Source organism: Lagenorhynchus albirostris, chromosome 6, assembly GCF_949774975.1.
Source record: "Lagenorhynchus albirostris chromosome 6, mLagAlb1.1, whole genome shotgun sequence".
NCBI classification, from domain to species: domain Eukaryota; kingdom Metazoa; phylum Chordata; class Mammalia; order Artiodactyla; family Delphinidae; genus Lagenorhynchus; species Lagenorhynchus albirostris.
Genome location: NC_083100.1, coordinates 89216962 through 89235401, shown reverse-complemented (window position 1 = coordinate 89235401; position 18440 = coordinate 89216962). Strand labels below are relative to the sequence as shown.

The following is an 18440-nucleotide window of genomic DNA, read 5'->3' as shown; positions in this document are numbered from 1 at the left end:
AATATATATTACCTAAAATACATATTAGAATACACATTAATTATATATTACAAATGATAGGTACTCAAAATATCTATTAAAATATAAATATTTGCATTTAATTGTAAATCTTAAAAGAAACTTTTTTAAAGATTACCTAACTTGAAATTCACAACTCTGAGAAGCAGATGGTTAAATTATTATAATTATTGTTTTTATAAATCATGTAACTGAGTTTCCCCTTTGATAATGAAAATAATTATGAAAATCCAAAGTTGTAGAATACTATTTGTTAGTCCACAATTGTCTACTTTGTACAATTTTAAATGATTCTGAAAGAATGTTTTAATTCCTTATTATCACCTCTAAACCCTAATATTTCATCCTCAAATCTGGATTCCATCTTGACAGATTCCAGTGAACTTAGAGTGTATAATCAATGAAGTTCCAGAAATCCACTGAAATTTTATGCAAACTGTTTCATGTATTTGTTTTATTTGACAGGAGATTCTTAAAAGGATCAGAAGCCTATACTACCTTTCAAATTAAGGAGCATTGATAGCTTAATTCCAGTTATTCATGATCTAGAATGATTCATGAAAGTGACCTGAGTTTTCAAGTAGTCAGTTAAACACGGTGCCATTTATGATGTGGTCATATCCACACCAATTTGTTTGTTTCTAGCACTATGTTGATTATATCATTCACTTGCAAGGAAAGCTTGCCCTCAGTTCATTACAATACAGATTTTCTTCTGAGTTCTTAAAACTAATAAAGTACAAATTATTTTATCAAACTGAAAATTAGGTTATTATTACCACAGTTTTAGTCATGGATCTTCAAATGGTAATGCAGATCTAAAAATTCAAATTTAGCTACTTGAATGTTGGATTGATTTTCTAATACTATTCTGGAACAAGTAACTTTCTATTTTTCAGAGTATCCTATACTTATGATGTATCTGAATCTTTAGTGCGATCCCCAATAAGTGGGCTTTTCTAATAATATTTCATTTTCATATAATTAATCATCTATATTGTGAGAAATTATTGGCTATCTCTGGGATCCCCTTTCTATTTTACTTTGCTCTTTTTAGTGTTACTTCATTTGTTAGAAAACAATGGATCTTAGTATATATCCATTTATTAAAATCAAACTTTATGAAAATTATATTTTTGCATACATGAGAATGAAACTGAATAAATAAAATTATGAATGTACTGTCTTGATTTAAGCAAAGTTATGCCCTTCTTTATTTAATGATTTACATATTCATAGGATAAATTATAAACGTTCCCTCCTTTCTTTGGTTTATTACATTCCGGGACTCAGAAGCTCTAAGCTTAAAATTTGGAGAATATTTTTTTTCTTACCATGAGAACCGGTGATGTTTGCCATACTGATATTTGCCATTTTTATCAATAATCAATATAAGTACGAACTTTTTCTTGCAGAATATTAATTACCAATTACCAAAAGAGGTTCTATGTTTTGATTGAAACAGAATAACAGCAACAGTTTATAGTGATGAAATCTTTAATACTTAAACATGAAGGTTATCATATTAACTATAAGATAGGAATCTTATTTAATTGTCTTATATTTAAAGTATTTAAAGATTCCTGACTCATGACATTTTTTCAAAACATGTCAGCTGACATTCCAAATCCGATATAAAGCATGATGTTTTAAAACTACTCTTAAATTTACATTTGATATAATTATTTAAAAAATAATGTTAGCAGATGCATTTAACTAGAAACAGTTTGCTTGGTTTGAGGTAAGCCCCAAGTAAAAATTTTTTTCAATCTGTGTGTCTGTCTGTGCATGATTTATGTACTATATGGTCTTCTCATACCCAACTCTGTATGTAGATAATTATGAATCCATTCAGTTTACTTAACACCAAGTACAACAGAATCACAATAATAAGTGGTTTCTGTTCATGCAAAACTTTGCTTTTTTTTCTTTTTTGAGGGCTCCCACTGGGCATGTTCAGTTTATTTCAATACAAATGCCTCTTTAAACAGTTACTAACCATTATTTGTGTAGCAGGTTATTTTCAACCTTCAGTTAGGCAGTTTTAAGGCTGTTTTTTGTAGTCCTTCATATTACTTTGTATATTCACTCTTCCTTAAGTTGGAAAAAGAAGAGCAAATACCTGTTGGTAGGGCTAATGTGCCATGAAAGTAGAAAAAGAAGTCATCTAAACTTGGCAAGGTAACAGGTGATGCACTGTTTCAAGAGTATTGTGAGATTAGAATTGTCTCAAACTCAAATGAACCTGGCATAGAAGAAAGTTGCTGCTATAATGCCAGCAAAAGTAATTAAGCATTCTTAATTTTTTTTAGTTATACTTAACAAAATTATTAACTGTAATTACTAAAAGTTAATTACTGAAACATAATTACACTAAAGGTATAAGTTACATGACACAGAAATAAAAGTTTATTATTCATAATTAACTTTACAAACATGTTGGAATTTGAAATATAATTGTATAAAATAAGTATGCTTCTAAATAGTATGGCATAACACCCATTTCTGATCTCCAACTAATCATTTTTTGACTATATAACTCTTAAGTCACAGCTTTTAATCTGAAAAGACATATCATTTGGTTTTTTATTCACCAAAAATTAAGTAGGCAAGTATCTTCAAAAGAGCTTTTATACCAATGTATCTCTAATGCCTAGAACAATAAATGAGACCCAGAAATGTTCAATATATATCAGTTGATAAATTAATTTTAATAATCAGAATATATACTTTGACATATGACATAAATCTTCTTAGATTTAGTTCAGTTTCCAATAAATTATTTTTTATATTACCACATTTTTCCTAGATATTGTCCCTCTTATTATTTTTACATTTCCTTTAAATGAAGGCACAACATTATAGTAAAAATCTGTTTTTAGTAATTCTAGTTTTACTAAGGGATCAAAATTGTCTTCAACAATATTTTTATAACTGACAATTTCTTCTAAAATATGTAGAGTTAAAAAAAATTAATGTTATTACATTATCTTACCCTCAGCTCACTATTCTCTGTCCTGCTCACATGAGAAAAGTATTTATTTTCCTTCACACATGTTATTTCAAACATAATTGTATTTTTTCACTATATTTTTCAAACTTAAAACACAGGCACAAAATTTCTCATGGAGTGTAGCTCTTAATGAGCTAGTAAGTAAAGGTGGCCCAGAACTTTGGCCCTGCCTTTTCAGTGGGATCTTGTCAGAGAACAGAAAAAAACTGAGCCTAGCAGGCTGGAAACAGAATCCTGCTACTTGGTTTACATTCACTCACATACTTAACATTATCTACTAAGACCAGGCAGTGATTTAACTCCCAAGATTTGTAAGATATGCAAAACACCATGGCCTATTTCGTATTCTAGTGGGGTAGAGAGTCAAGAATATGAATGATGACATTAATACAGAGTGAAAGTGCCAAAGAGAAGTGCTGAATGGCCTACAGCAAAGGGAAGTTAAGAAGACAAAGTTGGGGAATTAGGCTTGGCAGATATTCAGGATACCATGTGTGAAGAAAAAGAGGTATGATCAATTAAAAGGGGCACATTTTGGACACAATGGACAGGTTTCCAAGGTTCAAGAAAAGGTACATAAGGGAATGTGTTGTAATAATCCAGGCAAGAGATGATGAAGGCCGGAATGAAGGCAATGCTTATCTTCTCACCAGGAGAAAAAGAATCGGGGGACAGGGCTCCAAAATACTTTAATACTCTAGGTGTGAATGTTCTAAGAATCTTGAATACTTGAATATCTAGGCAATTGCTATTCATAATTGATAATTTCATTTTTAAGTCATGGTCCTTTCTTGGAGTTCAAAGGTCAGTTCTAATTGGCCTTCATCCTAACTAAAAAGATTCTATTCTATTTTCCTGGTCATTATTAGTCTTTTGGTCTCTTCTGCTTGGCCCTGCCATAGTCTGAATCAAGTCAAGATGAAAATAATTATTAAAACCTCTCTTCAATGGAGTAGAAACTTGAAAAGACCAGGTTGAGCCACTGTGCCACCTGAGCTTTGAGTGTTCTAATAGTGAGTCTAAAAAGATGCAATAGAATGGGAAGGCTAGTAAACGACAGGAAAATACACCAGAAGCCTTGTGGAGTCAGACCTGCAAGGCTGTAAACTGTGGTTCCTATGTTGCAGATTAGGGAGAATGACTTCATCACATTTTTCGGCATTCATGAAGTTGGACTAATAATACTAACCTCATAGGGTTGTATAAGCATTTGTCATAATATCATATATTCATATATCAGATAAAATAATGTATAACAGCACATATCTCTGTGACCAACACATTATGTATGTTCAGTAAGTGTTATTTCTCTTGCCAGCCCTCCCCTAAGAAAATAAAATAGAAAAAGAAAAACTAAATTTCAAAAGGCTTTCCCTACCTGGGCCTTTGCAAATGCTGTTCCACTCAATGCATTGTCTCTTTACCTGGTTAGCTTTTCTTTCTTCTGGTCTCAGCTTAGGTGATAATTCCTTCAAGAAATCTTTTCTGTTGGCTGTATTCTGTGTTCTTTCTTGGGAGCTGGTCTTTGTGTTTCATTAAACTGGTCATTAAAATTATTTTTTGTTTCCTTTTTTTGTGATAACAGTCAAAACTTTATTTACAACAGGTTGAAACTCAAAATAACTCAAATGTCTTATTCAAAGGACCACAGATAAATAAACTACAATATTGTTATACAATGGAAAACTACATAGCAATAAAAAATGGATGGACTACTGCTACATACAACAATATGGATGACTCTCATACACATGCTGTACGATTCCATTTACATAAAGTTCAAAAACAGGCAAAAAAACCAAACTATGGTGAGGTCAGAATAATGTTTATCATGGGCATGGGAGGTAAAGGTATTGTCTGGGAAATGGAAATGATGTATTTAGTCAGTTTAGTCACCGGGTGTTGGAAATATGCTACATCCTGATCTGGGTGGTGGTTACATAGTGCATACATACATAAAAATTCATGGAGATTTACACTGTACAGTAAAGATTTATGCACCTTATTACATGTTTTACCTCAAAGACAATTTTAGTGCATAAAAAAAAATCAGGGCACCTGAATTCCATCATTGGCTTTGACACCGATGGAGTATGTAGTATCTGACAGATCATTTCCCCATTTAAGTCTCAGAGCTTCATCCATTAAATGGGAATAACATCTTCACAAGGGGTTTAATGAAATCATGATTGTCATTAAACAGCAAAGAGATGTACTGGCAATGTCTGAGCTTTGGCTACTGTAACAAAGCATCACAGACTAGGCAACTCAACAACAAACACTGATTTCTCACAGTTCTGAGGCTAGAAGTCTGAGATCAGGGTGGCCATGTCAGGTTCTGGCGAGGGCCCTTTCCTGGGTTGCAGATGGCAGACTTCTCACTGTGTCCTCACATGGCAGAAAGAGAGCAAGCTGGCCTCTTCTTACAAGGGCACTAATCCCATTCATGAGGGCTCCATCCTTATGACCTGATCACCCCAAGGGCCCAACCTCCTAATACTATCACTTTGGGATTGTGGTTTCAACATATGAGTTTGGAGGACGCAAATGTTCAGTCCATTGTATGCTTCAAAGGGGAAGGGGGAAGCTTCCCCCTTGTGGCCTCTTCCACTGCGGAGCACAGGCTCCTGATGCACAGGTTCAGCGGCCATGGCTCACAGGCCTAGCCGCTCCATGGCATGTGGGATCTTCCCGGACTGGGGCACGAACCTGTGTCCCCTGCATCGGCAGGCAGACTCTCAACCACTGCGCCACCAGGGAAGCCCTATTTGTTTCCTTTTCAGAATCATACATTAGACTGTAAGCCCTTTGAAGGCAGGAAATACCTCTGATGCCACTGTTTCCTCCATGCCTAACATAGGGAGAGGCTCATTGTAAACTCCAAAATATGTTCACTGACCAACTGACTAATGGAATAAAATTGCTCTGGAAGGAAAATGGTAAAAATAATCCCATTGTGTCTTCACATATGTTAGGTTCAAAACTATAGTTCATAACTTTTATAAGTTACTTGATAGACTATGGCTCTAATACCAGTTACCATAGATGATGTGTTTGGATTAGTGTCAGATACTCCAAATTTTATAAACTTGAGATACTACTTAATGTCTGTACTTACTGGAATCAGTAAGTGGGAGCAAGCCATACAGGTATATTTCTAATAAACTGAGTTCAAATTGACATTATAATGGTTCCTCAAGCAGGTCACTAGAGGACTTTGAAAACATCAATGAGATGACAAACAGATTGCCATTTGATTTGAATACCTGGCTCTTAGACACAGATTGAATTGGTCTTCATTGGCTCTTTTGTCCTAATATAATTACTGTTTAATTAAAAAAAATGTCATGAAGAACCTAGGGGTAAGACAGGAATAAAGACACAGACCTACTACAGAATGGACTTGAGGATATGGGGAGGGGGAAGGGTAAGCTGTGACAAAGTGAGAGAGTGGCATGGACATATATACACTACGAAACGTAAAATAGATAGCTAGTGGGAAGCAGCCGCATAGCACAGGGAGATCAGCTCAGTGCATTGTGACCACCTAGAGGGGTGGGATAGGGAGGGTGGGAGGGAGGGAGATGCAAGAGGGAAGAGATATGGGAACATATGTATATGTATAACTGATTCACTTTGTTATAAAGCAGAAGCTAACACACCATTGTAAAGCAATTATACTCCAATAAAGATGTAAAAAAAAAAAAAAACCTCCAATATTGTTGACCTCATACTGAACACCCAGATTTAAATGAAAAATGCCATACTTATAATTTTGTTGATGTATACAAGGAATCTTTGCTCCAGAACTGCATGAAATGGAGTTATATTTGTTTGACTAAAAGAATACTTAATTTTACTTTTGCCATTATTTATTGCTGTCTCTCCTCCCTGGGCACTGGTGTTAAAATTAATTTGCTTTTCAGACCTCGGATTTTATATTGCCATTAGTGTTGTGAAATGTTTTTACTCAGCACAACTAAGAACTGATGTTTTATTTCCCACTAATGGACCTTTAATTAGGCACTGTAATGAACCATTCTGTCATTTCTTCATTTATAGAGAGAAGATTTTTTATATGCAAGATACAATTTTGACAGAACACCAGGTCCATTGAACCTTACCGACTCTCATCTAACAGATCCTAAATTTATTATGCTTTTGTCAGCTGTTGGATTTATCATTTTAATGATACTGTCCACAGACTTATTTTGCTGCCAAAGAACAGCATCAATGTTTGTTGATATTTTGATCAACAACTTCTGGGGTCCAATTCTGACTGTACTATTACTTCTCTGGGAGCTTGAGCAAGTTACTTAACCTCTGCCTAAGGATTAATTAGTTAATTTTAATAAGTGCTTTGTTGTAAAAGGTGCTATGATTGCTAATCATAGCAATAGTGATAATAAAATTATAATGCAGCCTTTTATAATGCATCAGGCTACCTCAGACTGTGATTCTATTAAGTTGCTAACTAAAATATAAGCCAACTGAATTTATTCTTTTTAAGAATACAAATCATTATAATGATGGCCACATAGTATTTTTTTTAACTTCGTTTAAAAAAAATCAAATATGGTGATGCTTCACCTTAAACAAACAAACAAACAAAAAATGGCTGGTGTACCATGATGATGGACCAATTGGGAACTGAGAAAGAGCTCCGTACAAAAATACCATATGATTGTACCGTAATTAAATGTAGCTTTTGTGCATTACACTGATTATTCTTTTATAAACTTGCCTCCAAACTGCTTTCATTTACTTATCTATGATTATGTATTTGTTCATTTGTTTATTTGACCAATGCCACTGTTGGGTGTGGTCTCAAAGAGGTCATCCCAGACAAATAGAAGGAATATACACAACTAATAATACTATGTAAAAGTGAATAGAGCTAAGAAGAAATAAAGAAGCAGTGACTTGAAAATTTAGAAGACAGAGAGATTAATTCAAACTGAGGGTGGTTATGAACAACATCAAAAAGGAAATGATTTTTGAGCTGGACAGAGATAGACAGATAGGATTTGGTACTGAGAGATGAGGGTGAGGAGAAATATGAAGAAAGTGCATTTCAAAGGGAGAGAATAGCATGAGAAAGTCACAATGCCAAGGAAGTTGACCTTTGGAGAAGCATGATCAGTGTGGTTTTACTAGAATAAAGGAGAGGGTGCAAAAATAGTTTGGATAGTAAGTAGGGTCTGCATTATGCAGGTTCATGGTTGGCATTGCCCTGATTTGCTTGGACATCATTCAGTGTGGTGGGAAATGTGGAGCTGAAAAGAAAAAAAAAACCGTACAAGTTAGTAGATGGGAGTTGTGCTGGACTATTACGCTATGTTGAGAGGTGGGAGATGAGAGGATGCAAGCAACATGTGAGGAGGATACACACATATAACTGGACTGTATTTGCCAGATAAACTCTGCTGGTCTGTGATGCATATCACTTAAGAGATAAATTGGGTGAACAATGTGAAAAGGGCATTGGATTAGGGTAGTGGCATCTATATCTGTTGAAAAGAAGCTGACCTAATATGAGAAGAATATACATATAGGAAAGGAAACACCAAATGTAAAATAGATAGCTAGTGGGAAGCAGCCACATAGCACAGGGAGATCAGCTCGGTGCTTTGTGACCACCTAGAGGGGTGGGATAGGGAGGGTGGGAGGGAGGCTCAAGAGGTAGGGGATATGGGGACATGTGTATGCATAAGGCTGATTTGTTTTGTTACACAGCAGCAACTAACACAACAATATAAAGTAATTATACTCGAATAAAGATTAAAAAAAAACACTGAATATCTTTGCTGCAGAAGTGGTCTCTTGCTATAATATCAGAGAAAAAATATTTAATATTATTTTTCATTCTCAAATAAATCAGTATATATAGTTTGATTCTATGTTGTTCCATGTACTTTCTACAATGAACAGAGACCTAGGCCACTCTCTGTGAGGTCCTTAAAGATATCAGATAATCTGGGGACCACAATGTTAAGTAATTTTTAAGGGTGTGGACCCTGGGGTTGGATTGTATGAGCTTAAATCTTGGCTTTCCCAATTAGTAACTGTGTGCTCGATCTTCAGGAGGCTATTTATGCCTCCCTAGTAGCCTCCTCTGTAAAATGAGAATAAAAATAATAGCTACTTTATTCATAGGATTAAATGGATTAACAGAATTTATTTTAAAAAAAAAGAAGTAATTACAAGAGTGCCTAGATGTAGAAAGATCTCAGTAAATGTGACTGAGATCGAAAATCAGTTTTTTGGGGGGGATAAAACAAAACTGTGGCTGCTGTTTTGAGAATAAATACAGAGGGTGCAGAGAGGAAGCACGGAGATAAATTAGTAATAATCCAGGTAAGAGATATTGGTAGCTTCTATAAGGGTAATGAGAATAGAGGTGATGAGAAGCACTCAGATTCTGGGTATGTTTTAAAGGTAAATGTGAGAATAAAGGTGGGGTATAAAAGAAAGAGAGGAGTCAAAAGTGACTCCACGATTTTTGGACCTGAACAATGAGTATTTCCCTTTACAAACACAGGGAAAACTATGGTAGACAAATTTTTGGATGAGAAAATCAGGTTAATTTAGAGCCAGGTCAAGCTGTCAAATAGACACTTAGGTATAAACATCTGGGATTCAGGCAACAACTAGTTCAGCTAGAAATATAAATTTGGAATCATTCATATTTGGATGGTATTAAAAGCCATGCAATTAGTTGAAATCATCTAGGCAGTGGGTCTCAATCTTAGTCATATATGTGAAATACCTGGAAAACTTTAAATGTTATAGATGTCCTATTTCAGGCTACCAGGATCAAAGTCTTTGGAAGTAACTTGGTAAACTGTATTTTATAAAAGCTGTTGAGTCCATTCCAATGTGCAGAGTCGTATGGAAATCAAGGGGTGGGTGTTTTAGAGGAGTGAGCTGTGAGAGCCATGGATTGGGTGCTTAGTGCTTGAGTCCTACACAGGGGAGATAAGCCCCCTTGGTAAGTTGGAAGACCACTGGGACTAACAGGCTGTAGGAACTGCTGCTTTTGAGGAGAGTATGCATATCGGCTTACCCCCCAAGGCAGAGCAGAAATGGCAGATTGAAATCTCCCGGCTGGCTTTCTTACCACCTCTGTGCATATGCCAAGCCCAAGCTGAGCAAATGCTCCAGCCCTGCTTGCTGCATGTCACAGTGCAGCATTCAATCTGGGGCTGCCACAACTGGGGAGAAAAACTCAACTATGGGACACGGAGGCGACAGGTCACAGGGTGGAGCCCGGACGGGGCAGCCATGGCCATCGTTGGCAATTACTCAAGCAGTGCTTCAGAAGCCACCCAGATCTCCGACAGTGGCTGCTCTACCACAGCCCACACCCCACATATGCGGAGTCCATGTAGGCCTCACCTTCCCTGCAGTGTGATTCTACAACAGGGCATTGGCAATAGAGGCCATGGGGAGTGATTGGCTTTGAGGGACAAAGGGGACTTGGACTTGAAGCTGCATCTGAACAGAGTGAGGGAAGCAACTGCTGATGCCTGCACAGGCAGTGCATCAGAGACAGCTTGAACCTCTGTCTGAGACAGGCATGGGCTGAGAGCCCATGTGAGACCCCCTTGCTTTGACACTACCCTATTCTGGGCAGAGGGTCCCAGTGCTGGGAGAAGGGAAAGCACACACTTAAAGGAAACTGAGGTACCTTGGGGATGACCCTCATGGCTTTTGCTTCAGCAACTTGGGATCAGACCCCAGCCCTGATAGGGCCAATATGTCCATCGAGCAGAGAGAAACTCTTGCCTTACACTCAGCTCCAGCTGAAGCCCCTCCATCTCCAGCCCCATCCCCTACCAAGGTGATAGCTGCCAGCACATCCTAAGGAAAGACATGACTTGCATACAGGACAAATCCAGCTCTGCCACCAAAGGCACTGAGCACACACAGTCTGCATAGAAATGTTTCCATATAAGAACACCCTCAAGACTGAAATAGGTAATTGTTTCACATAATTCATAGAGGCAGAGAAAGTTAAGCAAAATGGAAAGGGAGGGAAATATTCTCAACTGAAAAAGCAAGAGAAAAACCATGAAATAAAATAATGAAACAGAAATAAACAATTTACCAGATAAATAATTCAAAGCATTGGTAATAAGAATGTTAACTGAATAGGGAAACTAATAGATAGACACAGTGAAAATTTTAACAAGGAACAAGAAAATATAAAAAAGACCCCATCAGAAATGAAGAATTCAATAACTGAAATAAAAACACAGTAGAAGGAATGAACAGAGTAAGTAATAGAGAAGAATCATAAGTGATCTGGAAGATAGAAGATTGGACATCACCCAATCAGGGCAGCAAAAAGAAAAACAAGTTTTAAAAAAAGTGAAAGCAGTTTAAGAGAGCTCTGTGATAATGTTAAGCATACCAACATTTGTATTATAGGGATCCCAGAAGGAGAAGAGCAAGAGAAAGAGATTGAAAATATATTTGAGGAACTTATGGCTGAAAACTTCCAAAACCTGAAGAAGGAAACAGATATCTAGATATAGGAAGCACAGAGGGTCCCAAACAAGACGAAGTGAAACATAGACCTATACAAAGACAAATAATTAAATGGCAAAAGTTGAAGATAAAGACATAATTCTAAAGGCAGCAAGAGAAAAATAAAGAGTCATATACCCTGAAATGCCCATAAGGGTATCAGGAAGGAAATAATAAAGATCAAAGAGTAAATAAATAAAACAGACAAAAAACTAGAAAAAATCAATGAAACCATGAGCTGGTTTTTTGATAAAGATAAACAAAATTGATAAACCTTTAGCCAGGCTCACTGAGAAAAAAGAGAGGAGACAAATAAAATCAGAAATGAAAGAGGAGAAATAACAACCAATACCAATGACAAACAGGTACATGCAAACAAATTGGACAATCTAGAAGAAATGGACAATTTTCTAGAAACGAATCACCTCCCAAGACTAAATCAAGAAGAAACAGATAACTTGAACAGAATGATCACTAGTAGTAAATTGAATTTCTAATAATAATAATAATTTTTAAAAAAACTCCCAGCAAACAAAATCTAGGATCAGATGGCTTCATAGGAAAACTCTACTAAACATATAAGGAAGAGCTAATACATATACTTCTCAAACTATTCCAAAAATTGAGAACAGAACACTTCCACATTCATTCTATGAGGCCACCATTACCCTGATACAAAAATCAGAGAAAGACACTACCAAAAAAAAAAAAAAAAAAGAAAGAAAATAAGACACCAACATCTTTGATGAATATCGATGTAAAAATCTTCAACAAAATATTAGCAAGCCAAGTCCAACAATATATAAGAAGGATCATATAGCATGATCAAATTGGATTTATTCCAGGGATACATGGATGGTTCAATATTTGCAAATATATCTATTTGATACACCACATTAACAAAAGGAAGCATAAAAATTACATGTTCATTTCAATTGACACAGAAAAAGCATTTGACAAAATTCAACTTCCATTCTTGATAAAAACTCTCATCAAAATGGTGAAAGAGGGAACATATCTCAACATAATAAAGGCCATGCATGGCAAACCCACAGCTAACATCATACTCAACAGTGAAAAGCTGAAAGTCTTTCCTTTAAATTCAGGAACAGAAAAGGATGCCCACTTTCACAACTTCTATTTAACATAGCATTAGAAGGCCTATCCACAGCAATCAGACAAGATAAAGAAATAAAATGTATCCAAATTGGAAGGGAAGAGGTAAAACTGTCACTATTTGCAGATGACAATGATACTCTACGTAGAGAACCCTAAAGCCTCCACCCATAAACTATTAGAACTAATAAATAAATTGAGTAAAATTGCAGGATACAAGATTAATATACAGAAATCTGTTGCTTTCCCATACACTAATAATGAAATATCAGAAAGAGAAAAAAAACAAAAATCCTTTTAAAAATCACATCAAAAAGAATAAAATACCTAAGAATAAAATTAACTAAGGAGGTGAAAGACCTATACTTTGAAAACTATATAACATTGTTCAAAGAAATTGAAGATGATACAAAGAAATGGAAAATATCTATGATCTTGGATTGGAAGAATTAATATTGTTAAAATGGTCACACTTCCCAAAGCTATTTACAGATGTAATGCAATCCCTATCAAAATACCCATAACATTTTTCACAGAACTAGAACAAATAATTCTAACATTTATATGAACCCACAAAAGACCCCAAATTGCTAAAGCAATCCTGAGGGGGGAAAAATAAGCAAAGCTGGTGGTATAACCTTCTCAGACTTCAGACTATACTCCAAACTACAGGAATCAAAACAGTGTAGTACTGGCACAAAAACAGACACATAGATCAATGGAAAAGAATAGAGGGCCCACAAATAACTCCATGCACCTACAGTCAATCTACTACAAAGGAGGCAAGAATATACAATGGAGAAAAGACAGTCTCTTCAACAAGTGGTGCTGGAAAAGCAGGACAGCTACATGTAAAACAATGAAATTAGAACACTGCCTCACACCATATGTAAAAAAAAAACTCAAAATGGTTTAAAGACCTAAATGTAAGGCCTGAAACCATAAGACTTTAAGAGAACATAGGCAGGATACTCTTTGACATAAATTGTAGCAATATTTTTTGGATCTGTCTCCTAAGGCAAAAGAAAATGGGACCTAATTAAACTTAAAAGCTTTGCACAGCAAAGGGAACCACTGACAAAATGAAAAGACAACCTACTGATGGGAGAAAATATTTGCAAATGATATGGCTGATAAGTGGTTAATATTGAACATATATAAACAGCTCATACAACTCAACATTAAAAAAACAAATGACCTGATTAAAAAATGGACAAAAGACCCAAAAATACATTTTTCTGAAATAAGACATACAGATGGTTAACATTAAAAGATTCTGAACATCACTAATTATTAGAGAAATGTGAATCAAAACAACGAGCTCTCACCTCACACCTGTCAGAATGGCTATCATCGAAAAGTCTACAAACAACAAATATTATCGAGGATGTGGAGAAAAGGGAACTCTTGTACACTGTTGGTGGGAATGTAAATTGATGCAGCCACTATGGAAAACAGTATGGAAGTTCCTCCAAAAACTAAAAATAGAACTGCCATATGATTCTGGTCCTGGGTATATATCTGGACAAAATGAAAAACTGAAAAATATATATGCACCCCAATGTTCATAGCAGCACTATTTACAATAGCCAAGATATGGAAGCAACCCAAGTGTCCATCAACAGAAGAATAGATAAAGAAAATGTATATATACAATGGAATATTACTCAGCCACGAAAAAAGAATGAAATTCTTCCATTTGCAGCAATGTAGATGGACCTGGAGAATATTATGCCTTGTGAAATAAGTCAGACAGAGAAAGACAAATACTGTGTGATATCACTTATATGTGGAATCTAAAGAATAAAACAAATGAATGTATATAGCAAAACAGAAACAGACTCATGGATATAGAAAACAAACTAGTGGGGACAGGAAAGGGAGGAGGGGCAAGATAGGGGTATCAGATTACAAACTACTATGTATAAAAAAGATAAGCGATAAGGATACTTTGTACAGCACAGGGAATTATAACCATTATTTTGTAATAACTTTAAATGGTATATAATCTATAAAATTACTGAATCATTATGCTGTACACCTGAAACTAATAAAATATTGTAGAGCAACTATACCTTAGGTTAAAACAAATGAGCAGGGAAATAAAGTTGTAGCTAGAAAGGGATGTGAGCACAAAGGAAAGTTTCTAAAGAAAGGTAGGTAAAAAGAAAACACTGATAAGGCAGAAGAAAGAGGGGACAGTTGTATGAGATGTGTCCATGAGTATCTAAGAGGGATATAATGTAGGAGTGGACAGTGTAGCATTAGACATCGCATGGGTCCCTAGTCATAAGAAGGAAGACAAAAGGATGTGGTGTAGGACAAAGTAATTTGAGGGATCTGGTGGTGGGAGCTTGTGGCAGTTTTCTTTAGACAGCTTCTTTTTTTATTAATGAAATAGGAAGCAAGTTCCTAAGCTGAGAATAAAGTTGGGGCACAGGTATTGAAGGTTTGGGGGGAAAGGAGAGGATGTGACACAGACATCTAGGAGGGTTAATGGATTAATGAAATACAGTGGAAACCATAGTAAATGCCCATATGAGATTAGTGATAAAACCTCAAGTTAGACCAGTCTATTTTTTTTTTTCAGTTGCATTCAGCAGTGGGGTGCCAGTTCAGGACAGAAGAAGAACTGGATTTAACCATGGCTATGGTTTTCTAGAAAAGTACAAGAGAGGGGAGAGGGAGCAAGATTGTTAAGGGTGTATACAAGGGAATGACTGCAGTGATGGACCATGGAATCTAAGCTGGGAAAGGAAAGAACAGAATCTTTAAAATAAGAGATGGATGAAGAACAACGTAAAGAATTGTTAGATTTGGGGTGATAGGGGGTGGACTTGAAAAATAGGGCGTGGCTGAAATTGAGGTAATGGAGGGAGTGTAGTTCTAGGTGATAAGATTACTTAATGTACAGCTCACAGACTGCTGTCAGACTGTCTTGTGGGTGTTGCTTTCACTTACAGTACTGACATCTGTCTCCAGTGTGTTCAGGCTGGCAGTCGCAGTAAGGCTGGTTCCCAGCAGTAACACTGCAGGTCCCTCCATTCTGACAAAAATCCTCACAGACTGTCTTACCACAGTTTGGTCCAGTGAACCCTAGTGCACAGCTGCAGGTGGGTCTCCCTATTGGGAAAAAAAGGTAATGAAAAGGCAATTAGTTGACAAAATTGTTTACTTATATGGAATCTTCACTAGGTAAGAATCAAGAAGTCAGTATTTGGGGCAAAGTCTGTCCACTACTTAATCTGTGACTTTACACAGTAACATGACCTCTCTGTGTCTCAGCTTCTCCACGTTCCAACGAAGCCTGGGTTAGAAGATCGCTCAGGTTCACTTCAGGTAAAATAATCAGAGCTCATTTTATGAACAATTATACATGCATACACACATTTTATGCTTTAAAGTGCTTGTGTTATTCTTTGTATTTCTGTTTTCATGTCCATTTTGCTTTTCAATTATTTTTGTTCTATTCATGTGGTAATGCAGATTGTGTTGGCCATTAGAATATAAAATAGAGACAATCATATTTCCCAGTGTTCAATCATCAGGTACCAATCACTGCTGTATTTACATAAAACATAAGCTTAGGCTTATTATAAATAAATATTTTAATAAGTTTAAAGTGGACATGTCATCTGTAATAAGATTTATGAATATTAGTTATTTTATTTGATATAAATACACATACTGAATTTAGTATATAAGCACTTACTGAATCCTATTTTATTTCATTTTATATTTTTATTCATGGTGAAGGACTGTCACTTGTAGTCTAAAGATGATTTAAGAAATCTAATGTTAATAGCACACAATAGCAAATCTGACAGATCATCTATGGATATTTTATTTGTTCTGTGGGAACTAACATCACAATGAAAGGTGAACAATCCTTTAAGGTGTTTTGAATGTAACTCAGTTAACTGTTATATCAAGAATGAGTCTCTCTAACTGCCTGGACTGTCAAGAACTGAGTGGAAAATGGACTCTAGAATTATCTCTGCAGGAGAAGTGAAGGAAAACAAAGCAAAATGAATGGCTACCATTTATAATGGGGGCAGAATAAAGTTTAGAGGTTGTACAAATATAAACTAATAACATGACAGGGAATAACAAAGAAATTCAGTTATTGATCTTAGTTAACTAGGACTCAGAATATGTCATTTCGTTGTCTAGTATCAGAGAATATCCAACCATCTCCTCTCTCACCATTGTAGACATGCAACATAATTAGAATGGTCAGAAAAATGCATTAAGTGTAAGGCTTAAAACTTGAAGTGTAAAAGTGATAAAAGTTTTTTTTCTGTTGCCATAGATTCTACATTCTACTTTGAAGGACAATTCTATACATATATATTTTTGGAAAAGCATTCTTAAGTGAATAAAACGTCTCCGAATAAAATCCACCTGCATTTCTAAGAAAATGAATAAATGGAGCTCCACAATTTATTTATTTAGTTTACTTTGAAAGGTCTCCACACACTTACAAATGCTAGAAGCTATTGCTTCTCAAGGAAGAAAGATATATACATTTTTACAGTGGGTACTATTGCTTTAAAACTTATTTATACATGTTTTTAGTTTGGTGGCAGATAAATGCCTATTAATAGGTTAAGAAACAAGGTAAAATTTATATACATTAAAAGCTGTAATGTGTATAAAATAACCTCATATTTTTTATTGCCAGAAAACAGCTTTAAAACTTTTAGCTAAGTATTTTTCTTATAAAAGTAGTGAGTTTTCTAGCTGTTGCTTACATACAGACAAATAGACACAAACGAGAATAATGGTAGAAGATGAAGAGGATAGATAATTGTTAGAACATAGTCACAAAGGAAAATGAAAGCCCTGAATAAAAGAAGTAATTCATCTACATCAATGAGAACCAGTGAACAACTTCCAGAGAAATAGAACATACAATCAGGAACACAAATTAACATGAGCTAAATGTGAAACAAACAGTACAGAAAGTATAAGGGGAAATCAAAATGCATTAGAACAATCAGAAAAAGTGTCATACAATGTACAACTTATACATTGTAGATTTAAGTTTTTCTACCTTAATTTCTAGGTGTTTTTCTTTTTGTTTAAGAAACTAGGAGTAAAAAAAGTAAAAAGAAGTTTGAAAGAAATAAATGCAACCTGTTAAGGCACTTGAAAATTCCTCTGTTCCAGTCGCTCAGAGACAGGAAACTATGCTTTCATCTCATCTACAGCTGTTTTGAAACTAGGGCAGAGTGACCAGGTTGTCCCCCAGCTAGAATATGCCTCTCATCATTTAGATTCCAGCTGAATTATTTTCAAAAAGCTCCTCTTTCTCTTCCTTTGAAGAGATTTATTTTTGGTAAGTATAAATCTTCATATTCAGGAGAATATTATGTAACTTGAAACAGTGTGGTGATACAGCAGATCTTTTGTTTGCTGATGGGAAATGAACCATCAGCTGCAGAATTTTATAATGGGTTCCAGCTAATATTTCCAAGAATCGCTCTGGGTGCACCCTAACAAGTTGCACTGGATTCATTTTATAAATATTTTTTAGGTAGTTGAATTTGATTTTGACATTTGAAAAGGAAACAGCACTGTTACAATGACTAAGGTATGGATTTATAGCAGTGATGCATCCAGGGAGCTGGGGAGTTGACAGCCGGTAAAGGTAGCCCAATCAGAAAGAGCATCAATTGACCTGAGGAAGAAGGGGATGGAGGGGTTTGCTGGCTCTAATCAGTCTAGTTCCTATAGCATTCTTAGCTAAGACTTTAAC

General features: G+C 35.5%; 1 protein-coding gene across 1 annotated transcript in view; it reads right to left on the bottom strand.

Moving 5' to 3' along the window:
• Positions 1-18440, bottom strand: part of LRP1B (LDL receptor related protein 1B) — a 1442028-nt gene that overhangs the window by 58253 nt on the left and 1365335 nt on the right. The window contains exon 84 of the mRNA XM_060151186.1: positions 15641-15802. Within this exon, the coding sequence (XP_060007169.1) occupies positions 15641-15802 (162 nt within the window). The remainder of the gene's footprint in view (positions 1-15640; positions 15803-18440) is intronic.